Source organism: Pteronotus mesoamericanus, unplaced genomic scaffold, assembly GCF_021234165.1.
Source record: "Pteronotus mesoamericanus isolate MK-2021 breed Mesoamerican mustached bat unplaced genomic scaffold, CSHL_Meso_final scaffold_705, whole genome shotgun sequence".
Taxonomy (NCBI): domain Eukaryota; kingdom Metazoa; phylum Chordata; class Mammalia; order Chiroptera; family Mormoopidae; genus Pteronotus; species Pteronotus mesoamericanus.
Window position 1 is genome coordinate 235,424 of NW_026555326.1, and position 26,342 is coordinate 261,765.

General features: G+C 39.1%; 1 protein-coding gene across 1 annotated transcript in view; it reads left to right on the plus strand.

The window, feature by feature from the left end:
* INTS7 (integrator complex subunit 7) overlaps positions 1-19,151 on the plus strand; it is a 66,633-nt gene extending 47,482 nt beyond the window's left edge. Inside the window, exons 12-20 of the mRNA XM_054562950.1 lie at positions 190-327; positions 1,610-1,816; positions 4,390-4,584; positions 5,113-5,216; positions 6,796-6,864; positions 8,890-9,022; positions 13,857-13,955; positions 15,290-15,475; positions 18,682-19,151. Coding sequence (XP_054418925.1) covers positions 190-327; positions 1,610-1,816; positions 4,390-4,584; positions 5,113-5,216; positions 6,796-6,864; positions 8,890-9,022; positions 13,857-13,955; positions 15,290-15,475; positions 18,682-18,969 — 1,419 coding nt within the window. The 3' untranslated portion in view covers positions 18,970-19,151. The remainder of the gene's footprint in view (positions 1-189; positions 328-1,609; positions 1,817-4,389; positions 4,585-5,112; positions 5,217-6,795; positions 6,865-8,889; positions 9,023-13,856; positions 13,956-15,289; positions 15,476-18,681) is intronic.
* The last annotated feature ends 7,191 nt before the right edge of the window (positions 19,152-26,342 follow it).

The window sequence follows — 26,342 nt, forward strand, 5'->3', positions numbered from 1 at the left end:
CAGTTGTCTGAAAAATGGAATAAATTGCTCAATAACATCAAAGTGAAAAACTAATAAATGTCAAGGGGGAACAAATTTTCATTTTTGGTGGGCCCTCATTAGTTTTTATCCCTTTGGAGTAAAGTTATCTGTGCTATTGATAGAATTACGGGATTTTTTTAAATTGTCTTACTTCTTGCTCAATGTTAGGTGAGTTTGGCCACTGTGATTTTTGTCGCCAGTCAGAAAGCACTATCTGCTGAAGTAAAGGCAGTCATTAAGCAGCAGCTCGAAAGTGTCTCCAATGGATGGACTGTGTACCGAATTGCCAGACAGGCATCCAGAATGGTAGGTGGGGTCCTTCTGAGTGAATTGTGTCAGTGAAGATGGCAGATTACATACCTTAGACTGTGGGATTGTTACTCCTGGTCAAAACTGAAAAATGAAGATAGAAGTATGTCTTAGTCATGGGATTGAAAGATCATGAACAGAAAGTCCTCATTTTTAGTGTTTTTCATGTGAGAATGGCATGTATGTTGTTATGGGGAAGTTCCCAGGAATTACAAAAATCTGAGCTCTTTCTGGCTGTAGGTTGCTAGCACCACTTTTATTTCGCCCCATATTTTCATAACCACAGCTGTCTCCCTGTTTCTGTCCTCTTTTATCAATATGCCAATTCTTTAATCCCTTTCTCTCCTTAACCTTACCGTTCATATGTAGAAGCGGGAAGTCTTCCTCATACAAATGAAAGTGTGCTGTTCTCTTCTCAGCCATATGGAAAGCCTAACAATTTTCATTAATTTTGTTTGAGAAGAAGGAGACACAGAGCTTTGGGTAGTATAGAAGTCCTTTGGGCTAAGTCTGAAGAGTAGAGTTGGAGAAGCATTATTGTAGGACAGTGGTCCCCAACCTTCTTGGCACCAGGGACCGGTTTTGTGGAAGACAATTTTCCCACGGACCATGGAGTGTGGGGATGGTTTCAGGATGATTCAGCCATATTACATGCAAGCTCACCTCCTTCTGTGCGGCCCGGGTTCCTAACAGGCCCAGACTGGTAGCAGTCCTTGCCTGGAGGGAGGCTGGTGGTCTCTGCTGGCGGGGATTGAAGCACACGTTTTCATTGTTTCTCAGACAAGAGGAGGACCACTGCTGACAAGCCAGTTCTGTATTTCACCCTGTCCCAAGCAGCCAAGCACTGCAGGGCCCTGAGCATTAAATGGCCCACGTTCCCCCCAGTGACTACCCTGTCCCCCAGTCACTTCCAGCGGCAGGCACTGTACTCTTCCTGATAGTCACCTAATGGAACTTACTGGAATTTCCCCCTACCCCACTCAGTAGCTCATACCAAATAACATACAGTAAGTATTTATACTTTCTATATTTTGAACTAAAATTGTAGACGCAGGTTGTAGATAATTCCATTTATTTTCTCTTTGGAACTGTTTTAGTGAAGAACTGCAGGCATTAAGTTATATATCAGCACATGTTCTTTGAGAAAATACTTAGACTGAATCTCAGATAATTACATAATGTGAGGAATGATAGTCAAAGCTTATCCAAGATTTAGGTTTGTCCTTTAGTTGCTAATTCAAGAGTCAGAATTCATTATGTGCCATGATTTTTTTTTTAGGGTAACCATGACATGGCCAGAGAGCTCTATCAGAGTTTGCTGACTCAGGTTGCCTCAGAACATTTCTACTTCTGGCTGAATAGTTTGAAGGAGTTCTCACATGCAGAACAGTGTTTCACTGGGTTGCAAGAAGAGAATTATAGTTCAGCACTTTCTTGCATTGCTGAGTCTTTAAAATTCTACCACAAAGGGATTGCATCCTTAACAGTAAGTCCTCTTTATTCTTCTTTGGTGATGATGACTTGTATGAGAATGATCTCCTGTCTCTTTTTATTATCCCATTTTAACCACCTTGAAACATCTACTGATATACATATATATGGCAATATTAAAATAATAAGTAGGACATGGAAGTAGATTCTTAACCCCTCCCCTACCTCTTAATATTCGTAGATTGTTGAGAGTTTATCACTTTGTTTTTATCAAATATCAGGAACCACAAATGAAGAAGATTGCTGAATCTATGCAGAAGGGATAAATGGAAATAGGATCCTCCCTTTCCAAAATCCTGTTAGTAATGCAGTTCTTAGTAAGACCCCAGCCTGGGTCACTACCACCATCAGCGTAAATCCCCACCCATCTCATACCTTGCAGCTACACATTAAGAAACTATAGTTGCTGGCTTTGTGGGTTAAGAAGAAATTATCAAGGATATTAGTGCCCCCGACCCCATGTCCCCCCTGTGCCAAATTAATAGTTAGCCAGCTAAATTTTTCATTTTCTCTGCCAAGAAAGTGAAGGGGTTGCAGAGAAGGCAGACACTTAACATTTCTTGTTTTCTTGAAATCAGTTATAGTCCCAAAAAAGAACCTGTTCCCTAAAACGAGGAAAAAGTTTATATAATCAACATTAAACACTTTTAAAATATTCTCATACAGCTTTTAAAGTTGTATATATATAGATGGGGCATAAAACTTTTGGTAACTGTTTATATACATTTATCACATAATCAAAAATATTTTTAATGGTAGCACATCCTAAAAGAAATACTTCAAAGTAGAACAAAGAATAAACTGATGTCACAAAAGAAACAGAATATTTAGAGTACTGTGGGTACATATCGTTTGAAGTATGATTTTTTTGGTTAGGATCAATGGCTATTTTAAAACAGAAACTCCTCTCCATTTTAAAAAGTGCCATTGACTACTATGATTTTTTCCTCTTGATTATTCTAGGAAAAGATTGTTGTTGCCTATATCAGGCTAATAAATGCCTCAGAAAATTAAAAGCTACAATTATTGGTTCTAATCAGTAGAATTACATAATATTCTAGCTTATGTGGAGCAGAAAATTATTACTCATTCAGTACAGTAAGTGCTAAAAACTGAAACAAGCCCACGAAACTCTGAGGCAGATAGAACTAATATTATGAAAAACCCTGTTGAATGTTTAATAGTCTTGTAATGATTTGTGTGGAATGTGTATTTAATGAGGCTTTGGTAGTAATTAAGGACTGAATTCTGACACAGGAAACAGAAGACCTCTTGTCTTAGTCTCCACTTTGCCATTAACACATTGTGACCTACGACAGGTTTTTGGACCTCAAATCATCTCCTTTTGTAATGTTGTTCTTTTATTCAACAGACTGTAAGCACTCGCTGCTGTGAATTTAAAAAATAATAAATCAGGAAAAGATTCTCCATTTGCAAATAGTTCTAGAGGGGAAGGCAGTGTGGTCCTTTGAGCCATTTGGCACTTCCCACATTTCTTACTGTACTATACCATCAGGGGGTTTTAAAGATTTTATTTTTAATCTGTTCACTTGGCAAGTATGGATATGACATTACCCTTCTATCTTTTTAACTAAGAGGGTATGAGCATGAGCTGCCCTTTGTGCTCCCTGACACATGAATGGTCTAACCTGAGATTGTACATCGATGAGAATTATTATGCTTCTTACCTGTTTCAGCCAAACTAAACATGAGAAGTTCAAAATTCTGTGCTTATGCGGACCCTGTAGCAGTGTTGGGTGTCTAATTTCCCAACACAGTGATGATAGAATTTTCTTACTTCCTAGGAATAAAACTTGTAAAAAATGTTTGTGTTCATTTTCTGTGCTGTATAACAAATTACCACAAATTTAGTAGCTTAAAGAAGCACCTGTTTAGTATTTCCGTTGCCATGAGTCAGAAGTCCGGGTATGGCTTAGCTAGGTCCTCTGTTCATGTTGTGAAAAAGTTGCCATGAAGACGTTAGCCAGGGCCAATCTTAATGAGACTCAAGGAGGCTTAGGGTCCTTAAATTTATGTAGTTATTGGTAGACTTTATTTCCTCACAGCTGTAGAACTTGGGGAAGCTTTCAGGGCTGGCAAGAGAATTGCTCACCTTCAAGACCCTCTTTTAATGGACTCACCAGATTATGAGAAATCCACGCAGAATAATCTCCCTCTTGATTAATATAAATTTAACTCATTAGGGACCTAAATTACATTCTCAAAATTCATTACCTTTGCCATATTTCATAGTTAGAAGCAAGTTACAGGTTCTGTCCACCCTCAAAGCAGGGAGATTACACAAGGTGTGGATACCAGAGAGGTATGAATCAGAGGAACCATTTTAGCATTCTGCCTACAGTGGCAGATGTTTCATTTGTTTTTTTCTCTTTACTAAGTATTGAATAGATAAAATATTTACATATTTTTATGTAGGGTATATAAATAATAAAACATATCTCAGTTTAGCACATGAGACATTATCATTGCCTTTAAAACTTGTTTTTGTACTGCACCATCTTGCTTGTATGTTTATTTTATCTTAAATATATCTTTTATTTTTTCCAGGCTGCCAGTACACCGCTGAATCCTTTAAGTTTTCAGTGTGAATTTGTAAAACTCAGGATTGACCTTCTACAAGCCTTCTCTCAACTCATCTGTACTTGTAACAGCCTCAAGACAAGCCCCCCACCTGCAATCGCCACAACAATTGCCATGACCTTAGGGAATGACCTTCAGAGGTGTGGTCGCATCTCTAATCAGGCATGTCTGAATTTTGTTTTCAGTGCAGTTTTTATTTACATTCGTTTTTGAAGTTATTTGTGAGGCAAAAAATCTTGAAATTTACAAATCAGTGGTTTGACTCAGACATTAAACCTCAAATGCTTATTGCCTCATCTATTTTGCCAAAAATAGGCTGATGTTTTATTACAACAAAGAGATTGAGGATGTCTCACTAAATGCTACATATTTATATAAAGAGAAAGGATATACATTTTAAAGAAACCTTGTGGTGTTTATATTATTTTAGCATAACTTAAGCTGAAAATGCAGCTTTTTATTGTTTGTGTCTGTACCTCAGATATAAATTACCATAATTTTGTGCCCATTTGTAATTTTATTTGCCCTTTGTTAATTTTATTTAACAAAGTTTATAGAAATGGATGGAATGAAAATGAAAAAGTTTAAATATTTTTTAGGTATTTTTTATGGTTGGACTGTTTTGGTTTTTTTACACAATAACGATAGCATGTTTGTTTATCATAAATAATATTTTTTCCTTCTTTATAGATGAAGCAGTCCATGGAAGAATTTCGAAACCTTGCTTCCCGATATGGGGATCTTTATCAGGCATCTTTTGATGCTGATTCAGCAACTTTAAGGAATGTAGAGCTGTATCCTGAACTTGCCCCAATGTGTCTTGTTCTTTTGAAGTATTTTTTTAAATGTGAATACCTCAGCTATGCTTGACTAAAATATATATGTTATATATCAGATAAGCCTATAAATTTATTATAATTAATAATTTCCCTTTTGGAATCTAGTATGAGAAGGATAATTTTACTTTTTAACTTAAACCAGCCTTTTTTAAAAAGTGGTGACTCAATAGTGGTCTTTCTCCACCTCTAGGAAGAGCATTCAAAACCCAGATCCTACCAGGACTTGCATATGTTGTGCACACCTGACCTACAGCAGACAACCCAAAACATTTTCGCACCAGGAAACTGTTTTCCGCTTTGTCTTACCTTTTATCTTATAGCCAACAACCCCAGTTCCCATCACCGTTATTAATGATCTATTAAATAGTTTTAGTCATCACTTTTGTTCCCTAAGCTCTCTTTAAGGTCTCCATATTTTCTTATTAAGCAGCCTCAAGTCCTTTTTGAGAAGAAGGAATAGATAAATTGTTTTAAGTTGTAAGACCTATAAATCAGTAGTTCTTGGTATTTTGGGTTACTGACTGAAAACCTAATGAATGCTATGGGCCCTTTCCCCTAAAAAATGAACATACCCATATTTTGCCATGTATAATGCTCTCCTGGGTATAATGTGCACCCATGTTTTTGGCCCACATATTCAGGGGAAAAAATCTTCTGTTTTAAATTTTTAATTCAATTATTTATTTATATTTAGATACTTGTTTTTTGTATTATAAAGGAATTTTAACATTTACTTTTGAACACACGGATATCATTATTGCTTTCTAGAGTTACACTTTTAACACATAAGCATAAATAAAAGAACTAAAAGCATTTATATAGATATGGAATTAGTATTACCCATGTATAATGTGCATCCTTATTTTTCCCTCAAAAATTTGTGCAAAAATGTGCGTATTACAGACAGCAAAATACGGTAATGCACCTACCCCTCAAAATCTGCATACAAGTGTAGTCCTGTTAACAGATCCCTTGAGTGCCAGTGTAGGATCTACTCTGCAAACCATTGTTGTTAGCCTTTATCAGAGAAACTGCTATGCCTAAAACAGATTAAAGACCGTTTATGTGGCTCTGGCTGGTGCAGTTCAGTGGATTGAATGCCAGCCTGCGAAGCAAAGGGTCACTGATTCAATTCCCAGTCAGCACATGCCTGGGTTGCAGGCCAGTCCCCAGTAGGGGGCACACAAGAAGCAACCACACGATGTTCCTCTCCCTCTCTTTCTCCCTCCCTTCCCCTCTAAAAATAAATTTAAAATCTTTAAAAAAAAAAACAGTTTCTATGAATCATAGAACCTGTTGCTTGGTTTTCCCTTCCCCAACTTGGCAGCCTCTGGAGTACACTTCCTGATACAGAAGTTGAGAGTAACTGTTTCCGATACCATATAGCCCTTAAATGGAAAAAATAGAGTCCCAAACTAGATAACATGTGCTTCACTAAAATTATGATCCTCACCTTGACTTCTTTAATAGTCAGATAATATAAAGTCTATAGTAGATTTCTTTATTTTCAGGTATAACCTTAACATGAATCCAGACAGCAGCAGAGCTGTTTACTGATATCTCATGCAATAGAAGCTCTGATTTTGGACCCAGAATCCGCAAGGTATTTCTAATAATAGTTTACATTAAAGAGAACTTTTAAATATGTTATGTTACATAACTATCACAACAGTGTTTTAGAAGAGGTATTATAAAGGGCGGGGAGGGGGGACCCAGATGAAAAACTTCTTCAGCATTTGTCTAAGGTCATGTAGCTAGTAACAAAACCTGGGTTTTCTGACAGTATCGTTTCCTTATTTCCTAACTCCTAGTTCCTCAGCATTGACTTCAAAAAATAATTGGGAAGAAATTCATTAAATTTGAACATTTTCTTTTCATTTATTATAACTAAATTTTGGTATGAAAAATTGAGCTAATAATATAATTAAACTTGAACTTTATGTTTTTTTCCTTTGGTTTCCCAAACAAAAAGATACTGCCATTTTTGCTTTATTACAATTCTTCCCTCCACCATTAACTAATTAATTATTCAAATATTTTAATAAAAGATGACCCATTGGTTTTTCCCATTATAATATTCTATTTTTGGAATATGAATTTTCAGCTCTTTATAATTTCAAATCTAGTAAGGCCTGTGATTCCAAGATCAACTTTCTCAAAGAGAATATAATCAGCAATTCATTTTAAATTTCTTTATCCTAAAAGGTTGAGTCACTGTTTCCTTTCAGGGCAATACCAAGTTCCTTGTGTTCTGTTTTAAAGTACTACTTACTCTCAGACAAGTCCACTTGTTTTTTTACCCACTTATCTGACCTATTTTAATATTTTCATGACATGCTAATTTTTATTTTTTGTCTATTTATCCTTCTCTCGTCTGTGTTTATTTTCCCTAGTCTGCAGTGTTGACTTGCTGTGTTGTTTTTTTTTTTCCAAACAAGCTCCTCCTGTTTAAATTTGAAGATGTTCTTAAACCTCCATATTTTTCAGAATCTTTGCAATTAATTGATCAGGTCACACCATTTCTCATTATACAATAGTATATAACCACTTAAAAATCAAGTGTCATTGTACTGTTGGTTGACATAAGAGAAATTAGTGATTTTCTTGATTAACTTGTGATCAGAGAGATAGGCACATTGTCAGCAAGGATGGGGTACAGGGACGGATCTAGCCAGCTTGCAATGTTGCTCTCTCACCCTCTCCCCTTCCTACCACTTTTCTTCACGCTCCTCTGTCCCCTTTTATCCCTCAGACCCATTCCCCTAGCCTTTTCCCTTCATAGAAATGAAAAATTAGGGGAAAACCTGGTACTTTGACGGAGAGGTCTTTGGGTTTTATTTGCAATAGTATCTAACTACAAGGAGTAGATTCCTCCTAAAACTTCTTTTCTTGATAGTATATATTCTGAGTAAAGAAGGGCCTATTGCTAAAAAGACCTTCTGAGTAAAGAAGGGCCTACTGCTAAAAAGAACCTCAAAAGAATGATGTGTGACATTGATATTTCATTGTAGTTTTTACAGAAATCTGTGTATCTCTTTCATAACTTAGAAGGTGTTTTTTGGGAAAAGACACCTTGTTTTGTTCAACTTTGTATCTCTAGTAGCAAACATAGTACCTGTGCTGCTGTATCAGTAAATCTGTGACAGGATGGGAGCGATGTTTATAATCATGAATGTTATTATCTACCTTATACCAACTTTCAGGACTATCAGGAAAAAATATTTTGAGATGCTTGTTCATTACATTTTACTATTCTAGCTTCTTATTCAGTCTGTCATGATTCCTTTACATTTAACCTTTATTTATACTGCCTACAAAATAAGGGTACAACTACAGGGACAGTTTTAAATACTTTTATACTACCTAACAACCGAAATGATAAAGACACATATGTAATTTGAAGTCAAGTCTGGGTTTGAATTCCAGCTTGTCACTTACTACGTACATGAGACTGAAGGCAAATTACTTAACCTCTCCAAGCCTCAGTTTCCTTATCTATAAAAGGGAATTAACAGTGCATACTTCATTTTAAAAACTGAAATGAGAATGTGTGGAAAGAGCCTGATGCATTTAGGCGTAACATAGTTACTGTTGTGGTTGCTTAATTGATACTGATTTTTAACTTCAGTTTCCAGGAATATGGATCTGTTGGAGCAGCCCATGCCGACAGTGAATATGAGAGAAGAATGATGTCTGTATATAATCATGTCTTGGAGGAGGTGGAATCACTCAATCGGAAATATACTCCTGTTTCTTACATGGCAAGTTGCATTTGTTTCACTGAGTTTTTATTATGTGCAAGTGGGTCTTTACCCATTTCTGGTACTTAGGGTGTGACTTCAACAAGTCAGCCTGTCTGTGCCTCTTTCCTCTGTGCCTGTTTTGTGGCAGGGTTAATATGGCATGCACCTCACAGCACTGTTATGAGGATGACATGAGAAGATGATCCATGAAAGCACTTAGCACATCTGTAGCTGCTACAGTCGCATTAAGAGGTCAGATCTGCTCTACCAGAATGCAGATACAACTTCTTTTCTTTTTTAACAAGTTAACTGAAGTTGTAATTGTTCTCAACCCAAGCTATACATTAGAATCACTTCAGAAGCTTTTTAAAAAATACATCAGTATGCAGGCCCCACCCCAGACCAAATGAACTCTGAATATGTGTAGTTGAGGCCCAGGCATTAGCATTTTTGACAGCTCCCAGGTAATTCTCTCATGCTACCAGAGTTGAGAGAAACTGTAGACTAATTGATACCGAAAGAACTGGGCTTGTTATATGACTGACAGTAAATCAGTTCTGCAAGGTGACGCCAATGACACTGTTTAGTAGACTTGTCTGCCTTTCGCCTCCTGAATCTCTGCTGCCTTGGGCACTGGTGAGCACTCAGTCTGTTCAGTCTGTCACCTGACTCCCCAGTTGCAGTACTGATGGACACCCTCTCACCTAGATTTTCTCTTCCGCATCTGGCCAGTCTCCAGTGTCTTAGCTCAGGTCACTGGAACAGAATACTGTAGACTTGGTGGCTTAAGCAGAAGATATTTCTTTCTCACAGTTTTGGAAGCTTGACGTTCAGGATCGTTTTTTTAACAAGCTAAGTGATGCCAACCAATTTGGTTCCTGGTGAGGGTCCTTTTGCTGGATTGTAGGCTGCCTCACTGTGTCCTAACATGTTGTATAGAGCTCTGGTCCTCTCATTTTATAATGCCACTAATTCAATCATGGGGGCACCACCTTCATGACCAATCGAAACCTAGTCAACTTCCAGAAGCTCCATCTCCACAAATACCAATATATTGGGAGTTAGGGCTTTGTTATATGAATTTGGAGAAGGCATGCACATTCAGTCCATAACACTGTCTTTGAACTTTTACTCCTTGGAGAGTTTCTCTTGCCTTGCTCACACAGTAGATGCTGATATTCCCCATAGCTCTCTTCTAGTTCCTGCTCTTCTCATTCTGTATTTTCACCATTTATTAGGTATTTTAGAAGAAATTGGCAGGATATGTTGTTAAAGAGTTAGATTAGATTTTAAGGACAGATACTTTCCTTGACATACAGCATCCCATGTAAAGTCATCAGTACATATTTGCTGAATTGATTGACACAGGTCTGACACTCAGATTGGTTGCTAAGGGAGATTGTAAAGATGATCTTTGAAGTAAACACACACATCTGTGTTAGACATTGATTAAATTATTTTCATACTCCCTCTAAGCTGCACCCTAAGAAATTAAGTAGATGCCAAACAGTAACTTGAGTTTAAAGGAGTTGAATCCACTGAATATATGGAAAGAAGGGGAAGTTTGTGCTCAGTAGGAAGCACAGTACAGAGAAAAGAGTCTTAGGTTCAAACTCACCCTCTGCCATTCAGCAGGTCTGTAATTTTCAACAGATTTTAAACATCCTTTTCTATGACACGGAGACAACATCTACCTCATAGAGTTACTGTGAAGTTTAAATGAAATAATGTGTATTGCCTAGCACAGCGCCTGGCCTGGCACATAGTAGTAGTTAATAAATATTCTCTTTTTTTCTCCACATTGTATTTTACATATTTGATATTATCTGAGCCCCAAATTCAGTTCCACAAGTATTTACTGAATCCTAGTAATAGAAAAATGGCAGACACAGGGTCTCCCTTCGTGTTGCCTGTAGTCTAATAAGGAAGATTTTGTAAATAAACACAATACAATGTATGTGCAGAAATAGAGCTCTGCAGAAGGTAAAGATGTAGCACAAAAGAGAAAGTAATTCATGTCAAAGGATAGGCAAAATGGGGTAAACGTGTAAGTCAGAAGATGTCTTTGCATATGAGTTTTCCAGGCAGATAAGGAGGGTAGATAATTTCAGGCACAGAACAGCATGTTCAAAAGCAGAGGCATGAAATCAGATGGTGTCTTCTGTGCACAGTTTACTTTGCAGCAGAATGTACAGATTGGGAAGAGAGGTAGACAGAAGGCTTTGAACACAGTATTAGGGAGTTTGCACTTCATCCTGTAGGCACTGGCATGTTTTTTAGGAATTTTTAATGGGTAGGGGAGAGAAGTGGTTAAGATTGTGCATGTACCTGTTATGTAGGCACAGAACAGGTAATGGCTTGGAGGTCAAGAAATTAGAGGGAAGAGGTTTGGCTTCTGCTGTAATCCAGGGTAAGGGCCTGATGAATGTAAGAAGCAGGGATGAGAACGGATATGTAAGAAAGGTACTGAGGGGCGACATTGTCAAGGCTCGGTTGATTGGTTTAATTAGATGTGAGAGGATGGAGGCATGACCTCCAGGTTTCCAGGTCAGCAACCACATAAGTGGTTGATCCTTTACTGAGACAGGGACTACAGAGGGATGGTGGAAGAACATGAAGGTTTCACTTTTAAACCTGTGGCTGTCTTATAGGCAATTGGATGATAGTCTTGTGTCAGAAGGAGACAGGCTGGGAAACATGTAAGGTCATTATGAGCGTAGAGGTTCTTAAAGTCATGGGAGTAGAGAAATTGCCCATTAGGAACTAAGGACTAAAAAGAGAAAATGACTAAGGAGATCATCAACATTTAAGGAAGAAGCAAAGGAAGAGCATCTTAGGAAAGAAGATGGAAAGGGGAAGATTCGGAAAAGTGAGGGCAGCGGCCATAAATGAAATTCCTTGGAAGAAGAGTATTATCAGGTGCCACAGTATTGTCAAAAATACAGAGGCTGACCCTGGCTAGTGTGGCTTGGTGGATTGAGCACTGGCCTGTGAACTGAAAGGTTTCTGGTTTCATTCCCAGTCAGGGGACAAGCGTGGGTTGCAGGCCAGGTCCCCTATTGGGGGCGTGCAATCGATGTTTCTCACCCTCTTCTTCTCCCTCACTTCCCCTTTCTCTAAAAATAAATAAATAAAATCTTCAAGAAAAACATACAGAGGCTGAAAAGTATAGGATTTGGCAATGAAGAGGGTGTCAGTGATGCACTCGTCTTCCTGCTTGGTTTAGAAACCATGATAGGCGATTTCACATCTCCAGCCTGTTGCTGTAATAGTAAATTGCTGTTAACTTACCTGGGGAGTTGTGCCCCAGGGCTGGTGGCCTCAGAGGTAGTCCTGCATTCCCAGAGGGGACTTGCAAATATGTATCCATTCTTTTAAAAGGGAGAATGGTGCTTTTTGCCTGGGAGCAGCCTGAGGTCACTTGGAGTCCACTAAGTCCTGAGGTCACTTGGAGTCCTCTAAGTTTATCCTTTACAGATGTTTTCTTTTCTTACACACTATTGTGGCATCAAAGGTTCCACCACAAATAGGATATCCCTGCAAATGCTTCCCAGCCGGAAAATGAATGGTGCTGTTTCAGCAGTTAAACCTGAAAAAAAAATAGACCCAGTGTCTTTAGATCTGTGTTATCATTCTCTCAAGTAATAGACCTGGCATTTGTATTAGTACTAGTCAGTCAGCCACAAAATATTCAATAGCCTGAAACCAGTGAGGAGTGGATTCTTCTGGCTCTCGGCCTTACTGCCCAACTTATGAAAAGTGTTTACAGCGTAGGTGAGGATAAATTTTATACATATGTAAATATGTAAGACATAAATATAAATGTATATATTTATATAAATATATAATTTTATATATAAATTTTATATATAAAGTATATTTTAGATATAATTTATATATTTATGTGTAAATAATATATAAAATTTTATAAATAATAGATAAATATTTTTATATATATAAAAAATAGCTTTGATGCTTTCATGGGTGTATAATTACTTCCATACCCATCGAGTTGTATAAATTAAATATATACAGCTTTTTGTATGTTATTGTATATCAGTAGAATGGTTTTAAATTAAATAAATAAATAATCTTTGAACTCTTAAATTCTGGTTCCGTGATCCTTTTCAGTAAGATTCAAAGGATTTACTATAGTATTACTGTTAATCTGTAGTAAATGCTAGGATTTTCAAAACTCAGTGAAGTTTGTGAAATACGAGAAATAAGGTATTTTATTAAAGTTTCAGAATTCTGTAGAGTTGGACTATATAGTCATTCTTAATCTGAATTCCAGTAAGATTTTGCCATTGCCCACTCTCTGGGACCTCATGGCCATAGGGTCAGGGGACTGCCCTGTGGAGAAGGGTCGACAGAATGAGGCAAAGTCGAAGTTCCACGTGGGATTTGGTGTCAGCTCTCGAGTGTCAATATACTGCTCTCGCTTCTTTACCATATACTTTTTCTCATACTTTGCCATACTTTATAAAAATGATAGTTACTGTCTATTTTAAGGTCATAATATGTTTACTAGCTCTAAGCTCCATAGAAATGCAAATTTTGCATATTGCTTGGCCTTGAGCAATGTGGATTTTCTCCCTTTTGTCATTTATTTTTTATTGAATGTACTACTTCAAAATAAAGTAAAAATCTGTAATTGTACTCCTTAACATGAATGATTTGGCAAATGTTCACAGTTCATGGGTATTATGACTATTTCCTCATTGACAGTATTATTATTGATTTTGTAATAATATATATGAATGTTTGTAGCAACTTCTTCCTGAATGTACCATTTGTTGATGAAATTCGGAAATTTATTTTTACTTGATTCAGGTTTTTTCCCCCCCTACAGCATACAGCATGCCTCTGCAATGCCATCATTGCTTTGCTGAAAGTCCCTCTTTCATTTCAGAGATACTTTTTCCAGAAACTGCAATCTACCAGCATTAAGGTAATATAGGAAGAATGCTAAAGTTAATAGAGATTAACAACCCTGTTAACTTCTACAGATTAAATGGGGTGTAACTGTGCTTCCTGATCTGACCTTTGGTTTTGATAAAACTTATGCTCTTGAGTTGTAAGCCTTTCTTCCCTTTACCAATTGGTTTGGTGAAGGGAATGGAATGCCTGTCAGTACAAAATGCAGCGAGACAAACGTTTGGGTCCCTGGAGATCTGTTCTTTGGCTCCCTATTGCAAGGGCATGTTAAGTGGTTTTCAGCATAGTTGCCGACAAGGATCTTGAGCTGAATTCACCTCTGGTCAGTCTATTCAGACCTAACTTCAAATGAAACAAGTCCAGCAAAAACCAGTCCTTCCTCCAAAGTACTTTTGTCTTTAACAACTTTTGAGGAGTTGACCAATGAATAGAATTAGTATTTTAAAATATTTAAACTACTTAAAATTTGAAAGCCATTTTTGTTTCAAAGAATGGAATTATTGGGAAAGGGGGAAATTGTCACTTCTGACACATTTCCTGGATTATTCCTGTCAGTAAATGTCTTTAGTACATTTTGGCATCCATTCAAATGTTTTTGATTGCAAATAACAAAGCAGGCCATTTCAAACAACCTGGATAAAGAAAATTGACTATCGAAATAAGAAACCCTAAGGTAGCAGGTCTCCAGAGTTGATTAATTCAGTGGTTCAACAGCATTATCAAAAAGACCCAATTTTTTTTCCATCTTTTTATTTAGCAGGACTTGAGCTTTCTGTAGTTGAAGTGGATTTTTAATATGTTTTTTAAAGAAAAACTACTCTAATGAGAGGTTTTAAAATGTCATTTGGTCCATTTGTGGGAATTAACTTTTATACCATGGTGACTTGGTTATGTATGTAATCCTAGAATTTTAAGTTCATTTGCATTTGAATTTAGTCAATTTAAAATTACCTAAGACCAAAGAGACACCTGCTGGACATGAAAATTTACATAGTGTATTTCCCTATTAGAATTGGTTCATTGCCAAAGAAATACCTCTCCACAGAAATTGGGAGAGAAGTGCCTTCACTTTTCTCTAATCTTCTGTTACCCTCAAATAGGACTGGGGCTTGGGGTTAAAAAAAAATAGTAAAAAATGTGTATTTAAAAGGAGACATTAGGAATGAGGAACCCTTGACTTTAAAGGTACATCTGTCTGGTTGTCCCAGCCTAGTCGGAATGAGAGAGAGAGAGAGAAAAAGAGAGAGAGAGAAACGTTTTAACCCATAACCAGAGATTAGCACGGACATGCGTTGGAAGGAAGCCTATTCTTGGTGATGAAGGTTTCTTTTGATATTGTTATTCCAGCTTGCTCTGTCCCCATCCCCCCGGAACCCTGCGGAGCCCATTGCTGTCCAGAACAACCAGCAGCTGGCGCTGAAGGTGGAGGGAGTGGTTCAGCATGGATCTAAACCAGGGCTCTTTCGCAAAATTCAGTCTGTCTGTCTGAATGTTTCTTCCACGCTACAAAGTAAATCTGGACAAGACTACAAGGTAATTAAAGGGGCAGAATTATGATGTGATTTAATCAGCTCATTGATGGAAGTTTTCTAGTGTTTTTCGTGGTTAAACAGATTGCAGTTCTGCCTCCCCGGGGATCAGATGGACACGAGGTAAAAGCACATATTAGGGTTTCGGAGGCTGATAATGATACTTGTCTTTTCCCTGCCTGAACCATTTGATAGACCAAACACCCACGCAGACAGAGATCAAACTGTGAGTGTTGTTGCTGTTGGAGCCAGGGAGAAACCTAGCTTGGGTGCCTGGTAGTAAGGACCTCTGGGCTCGTACCTCTGAATTTCATTTTCCCACTCAGCCTCAGCCAGTGCACACAAAGCCTGCCCCGTAAAACTAACGCAGAGAGGAGCACCTGAAGCCTGAAGAAGGAAGAGAGAATATACTGAGCTCCCCATGCCCGGTCCCCACCCCGAAACTTCACTGTCAGTGGGATTCACCACCTCCTCAGGAGACTGGTACTGTTCACCTAATGAAAGGTCCTTTCATGTTGAGGGAAACAGCAGGAGTGGGGAGTAAGTGTCTCCATAGCCTCTCTGCCCCCAAAAGAACAGGTCTATTTATTTTTCTCTATTCTAAAGAAATTTTAGCATTTTCAAAAAAAAAAAAAGTGCAGTACAGCATTGACATACAGTGGTCAGAGGTAAAATCTTTCCTATGGGTATAACCCTAGGGATTTGCTGTTTTGAGAATCATGGGCTGTGTTAACCAAAATCATGCGTGCTTTGTTAACCAAAGCTAAGATTCTGAATTTGTGTCCATGAAATGCCAGTGTTCCAAACATAGAATGTTTCTTCCTTGAGACATCTCTTTCTCCTTCTGCAGTGGTTTATTCCCAGTAAATAGAGCAAGGTATCAAGAACACAGTTGTATGAACAGAATTGTTCAGAGGCTCAGATTGCCAGTGTCCGGGTTTTTTGGGGGGCGTGCTTGAACTGGGGTTCATAGCAAGGAAAGGAGTATCAGCAAAGACCAGGAGAACATTTTGTTCTCTCTGGTGGTTTTAGGCTAAAAAAGCCAAGGGGAGGTCTGGTTTAGGCTATCCTCGCTTTCTTTACTTCGGTAGCGCTCTCTGGCACTCTTCGCCCTGTCTGATAAGGCTCGGTCTTCATTTTCTTCTCTTCCTCTCCTCTGACTTTCATGACCCAAAGCGTGGTGCCTTATGTAGCCACTCACTAGATGCTTGGTGACGAAAAAATCATTTACTCTATTTAGAGTACAACTGTTATGTTTAGGTGGTCTCTCTTGTCTCAGAAAATCATAGTGAGAATTTACATGGTTAACTGTCTGCAGCCCTCTCCTCACTTTGAGTTTGAAAGAACAGTACCCATGATTCTGTCTGTTCCTTATATATAATGATTTCTACTATGAAGAAAAAAACATTAAAACTGAGAAGTACTGGTCTTTTGCTTGCTGACTTACCGCTTGAGAGGCAGTGACTAAAGTCATGAAGCTGATACAGTAAATCATGTTGTACATGGTTGCTTTGTAATGTTGTTTGCGGTGGGTTTGCAACTTAAAATGCAGCCTCCGTTTAAAGCCATGAGGTCCTTCTCTGGTCCTTATAAGGAAGTTCTTTTTTGGTGGGCATATTCTTTAGGAAAATAAAAACCCTACAAAAGTTGAATATGCAAACAAAAACAAAAAAAAGACCTATAAATAATTCCAGGATCTTGAATTGGTTGGTGACATTGTTTCATTAACATTACATGTAAATGACCATGGAAAACTGACTTGATAACTGCTTATTAAGACAAAGCTTGAGGGCACATTTATATAATTAATTATACAACAGAAGCACACTTAAACGTAGAGCAATGCAGTCAAATACTCACTATGTTTACCTTTATATGCATTGTCAGAAAAAGTGTCTCTGACATACTTCATCTTGTGTCGAGGTAGGGTTACATCTTGACTTTGGAGGACAACAGCATGAGTGTCTGTCTAGCTAAATAAATTAATAAGCCCATAAATCTGTGTTTTACAGTATTTAGTACTGCCAATCTGAACAAGACACTGAATCAGTGAGCGATGTACAAGTTCTGAAGATAATTTAATTCTAAAGTTAATACTAAAGGAGGGAAGAATCGCTGTATTACTTAAGAGATATAAAAGCAGACTAGGAGGAAAAAAGCCTAACTTATATATACCAAGTGTGTTACGTTCTTTGCAACCTCTTACATTTTAAAATCCTGGAAACAGGTGGTTGCTTCCTATTTCTTCAGAATGCCTTTTCACAGACTAAAGAAAGATGGGAATTAGAGTTGGGATCAGGTAAGCAAGTGTAAGGGAGGAAAAATTTCTCTTCTGTCCTCTGAGGGTCTCCAGCTGGGCCTAAGGTTAAACTGACATTAAGGCAGATTAACAGGAGGAAAGCGTACAAATGTTAGTAGAATTTTACATGTAGATGGGAATCTTTACAAGAGAATAAACACCCGATGAAGTTACCAGAGCAGAAAGTTTATGTACCTTTAGACACAGAAATGATAACTTCACTACGAAATGACAAGACAAAGGTATTCGGGCTTGGGGCGTTAAATTGTGAAGAGGTGACTAGGACACCCTTCGGGGCAGTGGGCCAGACCAGTGGAAGATAAGGGTTATTTTAGTAGGTTTGTACAGATCCATTTCGACATCGGTGCCCAGTCTCTGATAAGGATGCTCTTCTCTTCCTGGTATAGGGAGGCTACCTTTCTTGTGGGAAATTTTACTGCCTATTTTAGGTAAACAGGAGCAGGTCAGAGACCCCTGCTTGCATCTGTTGTTTCTCTAGTACCTTTAGCTCAAAATAGTCAGGATGCCAAAGCAGCATGTTTTGGGGTGACGTGTCCCAAACGCCTTCACCAGGAAGGGAGGCAAGCCTAGGAAGGGGTTGAGAGACTCTGGGAGCTCCTTCTGCAAGGACAGTGAAGAGTCGGGTCCCTCCAGAGCTAAGAGCATAGGCCCTGCGTTTAGCCTGCCCAGGTTCAGAGGCCAGCTGGCTCCACCACTGATTCCTGCTTGAGCTTGGAGAAATTACTTAACCTCTCTGCCTCAGTTTTCTTATCTATAAAGCAAAGATAGTAATTGTACGTACCTCTTGGTGGTTTGCATGGATTAAGTAAGCACTTAGGCAGGGCCTAGCTCATAATAAGCACTCAATAAATGTTAGCTATTGTTGTTATTTAACAATTCTTTCATTCCAGATACCCATTGACAATATGACCAATGAGATGGAGCAGAGGGTTGAGCCTCATAATGATTACTTTAGTACTCAATTTCTGTTGAACTTTGCCATCCTTGGAACACACAACATTACAGTGGAATCTTCAGTGAAAGACGCCAATGGCATCGTATGGAAGACCGGTCCCAGAACTACCATATTTGTAAAATCGCTGGAAGACCCTTACTCCCAGCAAATTCGCCTGCAGCAGCAGCAAGCCCAGCAACCATTACAACAGCAGCAACAACGAAATGCCTACACGCGGTTTTAACCATGAGACGAATGCACTACAGACTTTACAGGGATTGAATAAATTGACAAAAATACTTTGCTTTTTCATATGGATTAAGATATGGAAGTTATAATGTGGAGTCCATTTACTCATTGGTTTTTGTAATGTAATATTCTGAAACAATGTGGGTTTTTTCCTTAAAAATTTCATTTGAGAAAAACTGAGTTCCTAACCAGATTTCTTTTCTTTTCCTTTAACCAGGTTCTTTATCTCATATTTGACATTTTCATTCTAATATTATTCTTTTAACTGTTGCTGAGCCTTTCCTTTTTCTTTTAAGTCACATATTGGGATCATTGAGTTAGTAAATTTGACTGCTTCTTACCAAAGCATATCACTTGCAGCCTGACACAGACCTCCGATTCTGAGCTAAGCCTTGGGAGGTTCTGACCAGCAAGTGCAGTGTAAGAAACTGAGTCCTCCCATCAGTGGACTTGACAGTCTCCTGAAACATCCGTTCTTCTGGGTTATGAGAGCAGGCAGTCCAACAGAATTGAAACATCCTGCTATATTATTTCAACTACTTACCTATCAGTTCTGTACTAAAGCAAATTTAATTTATTGTTTTAGTATTTAATTGACCCAAAGAGCAGCTTAAAGTAAATTACATAGAAAGGTTGGACATTAATAATTTGTTTTTTTCTAATAATATGTGCAATTGTGTGGACTTTCTACATTGTTTCTAAGAGTGAAAAAAAATCACTCTCATTTAATTTCTTAATGTTTTTAAGTAGGAGGGCAGGTCTTTGATTGGTTTAGTTTCTTCTTGGCAAGTGATGTAATGCTAGACTCAACTGTCTAGAAAGAACATCTCTTTATAGCACAACTTCAATTAGTTGGAATGCTCAGGGAATAGAAATTTCTGGTTATCCAGAAATCCCCTTTTTTCTATTTCAGTACTCGTTGAAAACCATGATAAAATCTAATAATAATATACTTTCCTGTCTTAATACAGTATACTAGATATAATTTAACTGCTCCTTCTTGATTGGGGATCATTCAGTTCTTTGGGATCATGATTTCTGAACATCAGGGATCACGGCATTGAGATATTGGTGATGTGGGCACTTGCGCTCAAAGCAGCTCCTAAGATGAAGCAGGCACATTCCTTGGAAGTTTCTTTTTAAAATAAATCTCTCAATTTCTTTGCTTGTGTTTGCCTTTTTCTCTTTAAAGTTGACATTGGCTCAAATGAGGGATGGAGTTGAAAGGAAAAAATGAGGTTTTGGTTTTATTTCCTTGTCATATGGCCTTTGTGGGTGAGAAGTAATTGGCAACTCGGGTCTTTCCAAGATCACTTGGCTTCATGAGCTATTGTCACACCGCAATACATTCCACTGCTAACAGAACATTGTCACAAAACATGTAAATCTATAGCGGCCACTGTAGATGACATCTGTGTAGATGTGGCCCAGTTATACCCAGTACGTGATATGCACAGTCATGACAGCATCTGAGAACGGAAGCTTTGGGAAGAATTGCCCGCAGTGCGGAGGATGTGATGGGCCCCGCCCCCGCCCCGCCCCGCTCTTTTACTAGTAGAGCTGAGTCAGAAAGAAGGGGCTCCACTTTGGGCCTTGATGAATTAGCTCTGTGGCCTGGGGCAAGTCACTTCATCTCTGTAGACTTTAGTTGCTTTGTCTGTAAAATGGCTGAATTAGCTTGCGACACTGGACTCCAGTCTAGAGTTTTGTTATCAGACGTGTGAAAGACTTAAAGATCGCCCCCACCAAAAAAAAAATTGGGGAAAAATCTTTTTTTATTCATTAAATGGATATTTTCCAAAGGAAATTCTACATTGTTGATTTCAGATTTCTGGTACTGTTTCAAGGCAGAGTTCTCTAGAAAAGAAGCCAATCTTGGGGGAAAATTTTGATAGCTCTAGTTATAAACTCTGTGACTTGGTGTGCCGCTGGGCCCCTGGCTCAGACTTGGAAAAGAATTGTGAAAATAAAAACATCCAAATAGTTGAGTATAAAAAGAACTTTGTATAAAAAAAAAAAAAAGAAAAGAAAGAAAGCTATATTATTTCAGTACATCTATTAGATCCAGATTTGGGACTCTGATATTATGCTTGGTATAATATCTACTGCATTTTTGGCATCAACTGTTAAACAATTAGTTGTGGTGCAAGGAAACTTTATAATTTCAACACTAGTGAATGAAAAGAAAAAGAAATAACTCAAGGAATTATGCAGAACAGAAAAATACACATACTGATTATGAGGTGAGTATGTTCCCTGAATTTAGAAATATGGATAATAAAGGGCACAGGCTGATTGATTCTAAGAAAACAGGACTTAGCTTTCTCAGTGTTTAGTAACTTTGCAGTGTAACCTGATGGTTAAGAGCACAACCCCTGAAGCCATATTGGCACAGTTTAAACCCTAACTCTTTAATTTGTGACCTTGGACAAGCTGTTTAATCTCTCTATGCTTCATTTTCCTTTTAACTAAAATGAGGAGGCACAGTAGTGTTTCATGGGATAGGTGTGAGGATTAAGCAAATTATTATAGAATTAATATGTATATAAACAGAACTTACCTAGCACAAAGTAAGTAGATATATGTGTTTGCTGTCATCATTGTCACCCGCACTGGTATTATCTTTCACAGTGTTAGACCAGTTTTTAATCTCAGCATTTTATTTATTCAGAATAAAAGTTACCTTTTCCTGCTACTAAACACATTTAAGCTGTCTTCTCTCCTATTCAATTTGGGTACATAGAGCAATAACAAAATAATTTAATGTTGACTTAAAATGGGATTTCTGTCTATACTTCTGTAAATCCTATTTAATTAAAATATTTAAAGACAAACATACAAAGAAAATTATGAAAATGCTTTCTAAGGCTACTGATTACCTTTAAGGGTGATAGCAATATTAACTGTTTCAAAATTAAAGTACTACTATATGCCAGTTAAAACAGAGATTTGAGATACCACCTTTCTAACTCAAACCAAGGTACCAGGTAATTTGCAACTGGAGGCTCTCAGTCACTTTTTATATTAAGATACAGTTCAAAGAAGAACCAACCAACCAAACAAGATTGTCACATTAGGGTCTCAGAGATGTCTGTTTAAGTTCTATTTATAAGATCACTTGCCATGAATCTTTGGATAGGTCACTTGATCTTTCCATACCAATATCTGCCAACAGTGTTGAGAACAGGGTGACCCCACCAGCGGGTACATAGAGTATATACAGCACTGTCCAATAGAAGTTTCTGTGGTGATGGAAATGTTCTAAGTCTGCACTATCCTGTTCAGCCGCTAGTTACACACAGCTATCGAGTATCTAAAATACAGCTAGTGTGGCTGATCTTTTATTTACTTCAAATTCAGTTAAATTCAATTAGTCTCATATGGCTACTTCCTATAGAATTGAACAGTGCAAGAGTGAGCAGTGAAGAAATGAAATCCACTATTACCCTGACAGGGATAACTCTAAGTTTCTAGACAAGGGATCTACCTTGGAATTATTCAACACACCAATGGTTTCACATGGAAGATTGTGTAGATGACAAGGTATTTGAGATTTTTACGTTTGCTTTGCATCTGGTGATAAAATACCACCAGATGCAAAGCAAACTGTTACTCAACCAAACACTCAGCCCTGTCCTTTCTATAATGTGCCCTTGGATTTAGCCTTTGTCAGTCAACAATGTTAAAAGCATGATGGGATGTAGTGAGAAGTCAAAAAGTCTGGAGAATTGGCTTAGATTTCCTACCAGTTATACTCCATTTCTTGCCCAAGAACACAAAGACCTTTTAACATTATGGGCTGTGTATTTTATTGGCTTAGCTGAAGCTAATGCATTATCCTGTGGTATGTAGCCTGAAGTACTCATTCTATGAGCAAGTTAATTTTTAATTGTAATTGAGATTCAAACAGAGTGAGTTGTGTTGTTTTCCTTAAATGACATACCAAGACCTAGAGCCATTGATTTCCACATTCTAATGAAGAACATGAAATGTAAATTAACTTTTTTCAAACTACAGTTACACAGTTACAAAACACTTTTCAGTCTGCATCTTTTACCTTGTCCTCTGCTCGCTTGTTAATCTGTCCCAGAGCCATTCTCTCCTGCACAGCCAAGTTCATTGTGCAGTTGCCCTCTTTGCTTATCATGCAGGTTAAAGATTGAAACTTGGTGAAAAGAGTTTGGGAACTGTCTTCCTTACGGATCATGTCTACAGGTGAGCCTTTGTTTATTGACACCTAGCTGGAAAACAGACTAAAAAATATTTTTTATTGTGGTTTCCAGATTTTTTTTTTTAGTGAAATTATGGAGGTGATACAATATTAAATGAATTAGATCAATCAGGAAAATGAGCCTCTACCCCGTATCCTCAAAAGTCAAGATGAGTTCAAGAAAAAGAGATTGTACGCAGAGAAGAATATTCTATAGTTCACCTTTTGGCTTTCCTGGGAGATTTTATATGTGGATTTTGATGAAGCTTATTTGTGGCTATGAGTCAAAAATACTTAAAATAGAGGACTAGGACAAATAAAATAGGACTGAATTTGACTGAGGCATTATGAGAAGATACTAAAGTCTATTTTTGTTTCCCAATGCCATGGAAGGTGAAAGTAAGCTGCGTTGCCCCAAAAGTTCATTCTACCTTTGGAAAGAGTGAGGCTAATGGTGCTTTTTGTCTTTGTGCGCCATCTCACCTGGAGGAGAGGAACAAAAGAGATGGTGAATTGTTAATACTCATAACCCCAACCTTGCTTTCCCTTCCCCACCCCCACCCACCAGCAAAGGCAGACCGCATGTGATCAGGAGGGTCAGTTCCCAAGTTCTCCCCATGTGGCAAGAGATGTGGGTGAAAAACCTATAGAAATGCAAGCAGGGAGAGAGGGCGTGTCCTGAGATGTGCCCATACCATGCCAGGTATTGATGAAACATTGATGGGTTGCCTCTCAGCTCACACCCCAGGCATGTGCCCTGACTGGGAATCGAACCAGCGACCTTTTAATTGGCAGGCCGGTGCTCAATCACACTGAGCCACACCAACCAGGGCAAGACCTCTATTTTCAGAGGATGTGAAGAGGGCTTTATAAAACCTGTTGACAGAGTACAAAAGATGCCATTTCTGAAATTATGATAGTATCACCCCTTGGACGTTGCAGTCAGGACAGGCTCCTAGGTAATTAGAAAAGTAGCCCCCATGTGGCATTTTCTCCTTTTGCAGCCCTGGGAATGCAGGTGTTCCTTCCTGCTCAGAAAGCCTCTTCTTGACATAATCAGAGACAATTGAGTACCTCCTACTTGGAAGCCAGAGAGGAATAGAAGAGCATTTGGAACAAAAGGTAAAGTGTAAAGTCAATATTTGCCTCAAGGAGATAGATCCTTAACACTCAAAATGAAGTAAACATTGTGCCACGTTGCTGAAGCTCCTGCTGCTTCTTACCAGGCTGTTGGATGACATGGATCCCTCGATGTCACATGCCAAGTTATCAGGACCTTAGAGAGAAGTGACTGTAATCATGGAATCACTTAAGCGATGTCAAATCTGTCTTAGTGTTCCGGTGTCACCGGGGATGTGCAAAAGCATACTAGCTGTGGCTCGAATTGTCTCAGATCGAATGCATCTGGAACCTCCTTGAGGACCCTTGACGCCGGAGGGCCTGTGTGTCCTAAGCACTGCCGCCCCCCTCTCCCCTCCCCCATGTGGCTGACCAAGAGTAACTGATGGGAAGCATTTTTCCTTCATCCTGAGTACTGAGGGTAACTCCACTGAGATCGCAGGGCATTATAGCTCAGTCAGCAACATTTGTCTGAGCAGGAATTTGTGAGCTCAAGCAGATTTCCAGATCTATGCCAAAGGCCCAGCCAACAAGAACACAATTTTCTAAAGAGGTGACCTTTTATTCAATAAATCTTTCTTGAATATGTACAGGGTTGCAGGAAGTGGGAATACAGTGATGGACTAGCTCCTTGGGTTCACGACTGTGCCGCCCCTTGTTTTTGCACACACCGTGGGAGAGAAGGCTTTGGTTATGTTGGGCCTGAGCTTCCTTGGTGGTTGATCATTTCCTCCTGTGAAGGGGGGAAAGGAATGAGTTCGCACAGATCCGCCCAGGTCAGAGTACCTGCCGTCTCCTGTGTGGCCCTTCAGAAAAGCTCTCAGCCTGAGCAGCTGCGCCTCCAGTTCACCAAGTTTTTTCTTATACCCAACCTAACCCCCTGACAGCAATTTTAATTAACCTCCTGCTTCAATTCTCTGTGTTTGAGGGAGATGGCAAGCTCCCCAAAACGTGGTCGCAGGGAAATAGTGCTAATCAGAGTGCCCCCTGACCCCCTGACCCCTGCTCCGCCACCCTGAAACACCCATCTGTCCCTCCAGACCTGGCAGAAACACACTGGCCCTCATTCCTCCAACCAGACTGCACTCTTCGTACCGGTCCCTTTGTGGCCAGCATCAGAGCGAGTCCTATGGACCATGCACTGCCTGACCCTGGGGTTGGCATAAACGTGGACAGATGGTGGCCGAAGCTGCCCTGCCCTGTTAACTTGGAACGAGGAGCCCCCTCCAGCTCTCCGTGCTCCACACCAGCCCCCTGGCTATTTAGTCTCAGTTTCCTCTCAGAACCTTTTTGTGAGCCTTGGCTTCTTCAGCTGTGAAATGGGGCTGACACCTGCCCTGTAGTGAAAATTAAATGTAATAATAGGTGCACAAAGCCTGCTCCTCGGCAGGGGCCGGCCGCGTGTTGGTTGCCTTCCGCCTGTGGGGCAGCGTCTGGCATGGGGTACTGCCCCAGGGAACAGCAGGGAAGGAAGCTTCGCCCCATGAAGCAGCCCTGCAGCAGGTCGGCTCTGCCGGAAAGCAAAGTGATGTTCCGGGTCATTTTAGAACCTTAAGGGGACTAAAATTTCTTGGCTTAAGAGGCATTTATTCTTTTCTCCTGGGAGGATGGCATTTCTGTCCACCCAGCTTTTCTGTCAACACAAGCCTTGAGCCCTGGGGCGAGAGGATAAAAAAGGAAGTGTCACCAACTCAGCGAGCCAACCCGTGCTTCTCTGTCATTCTCTCTGGGTTATTTAGTAACTGCAAAATAAATGGGCTTATGTCCAAAGTTAGTTCTTGCTATCAAATCTATTGGGCACAAGCCCCATGATTCAATGGACACTTTCTACCTGACTGATCAGAACTATTTCCCTACTGAAAGGTTTTGGAGAGTTAGCTGTCTCCCCCAAATAGAACATGAGGACAAAATCGCAGTAAGAAATTTAGTTTGGGCCTAAGGAAGAAGTGAGCTGCGAAAATAATTAAATACTAAAGGAAAGGGCATTTGGACTGTGTAAGCTGTTCTGTCCAACCATAGGGGCACCTTTGCCAACAACC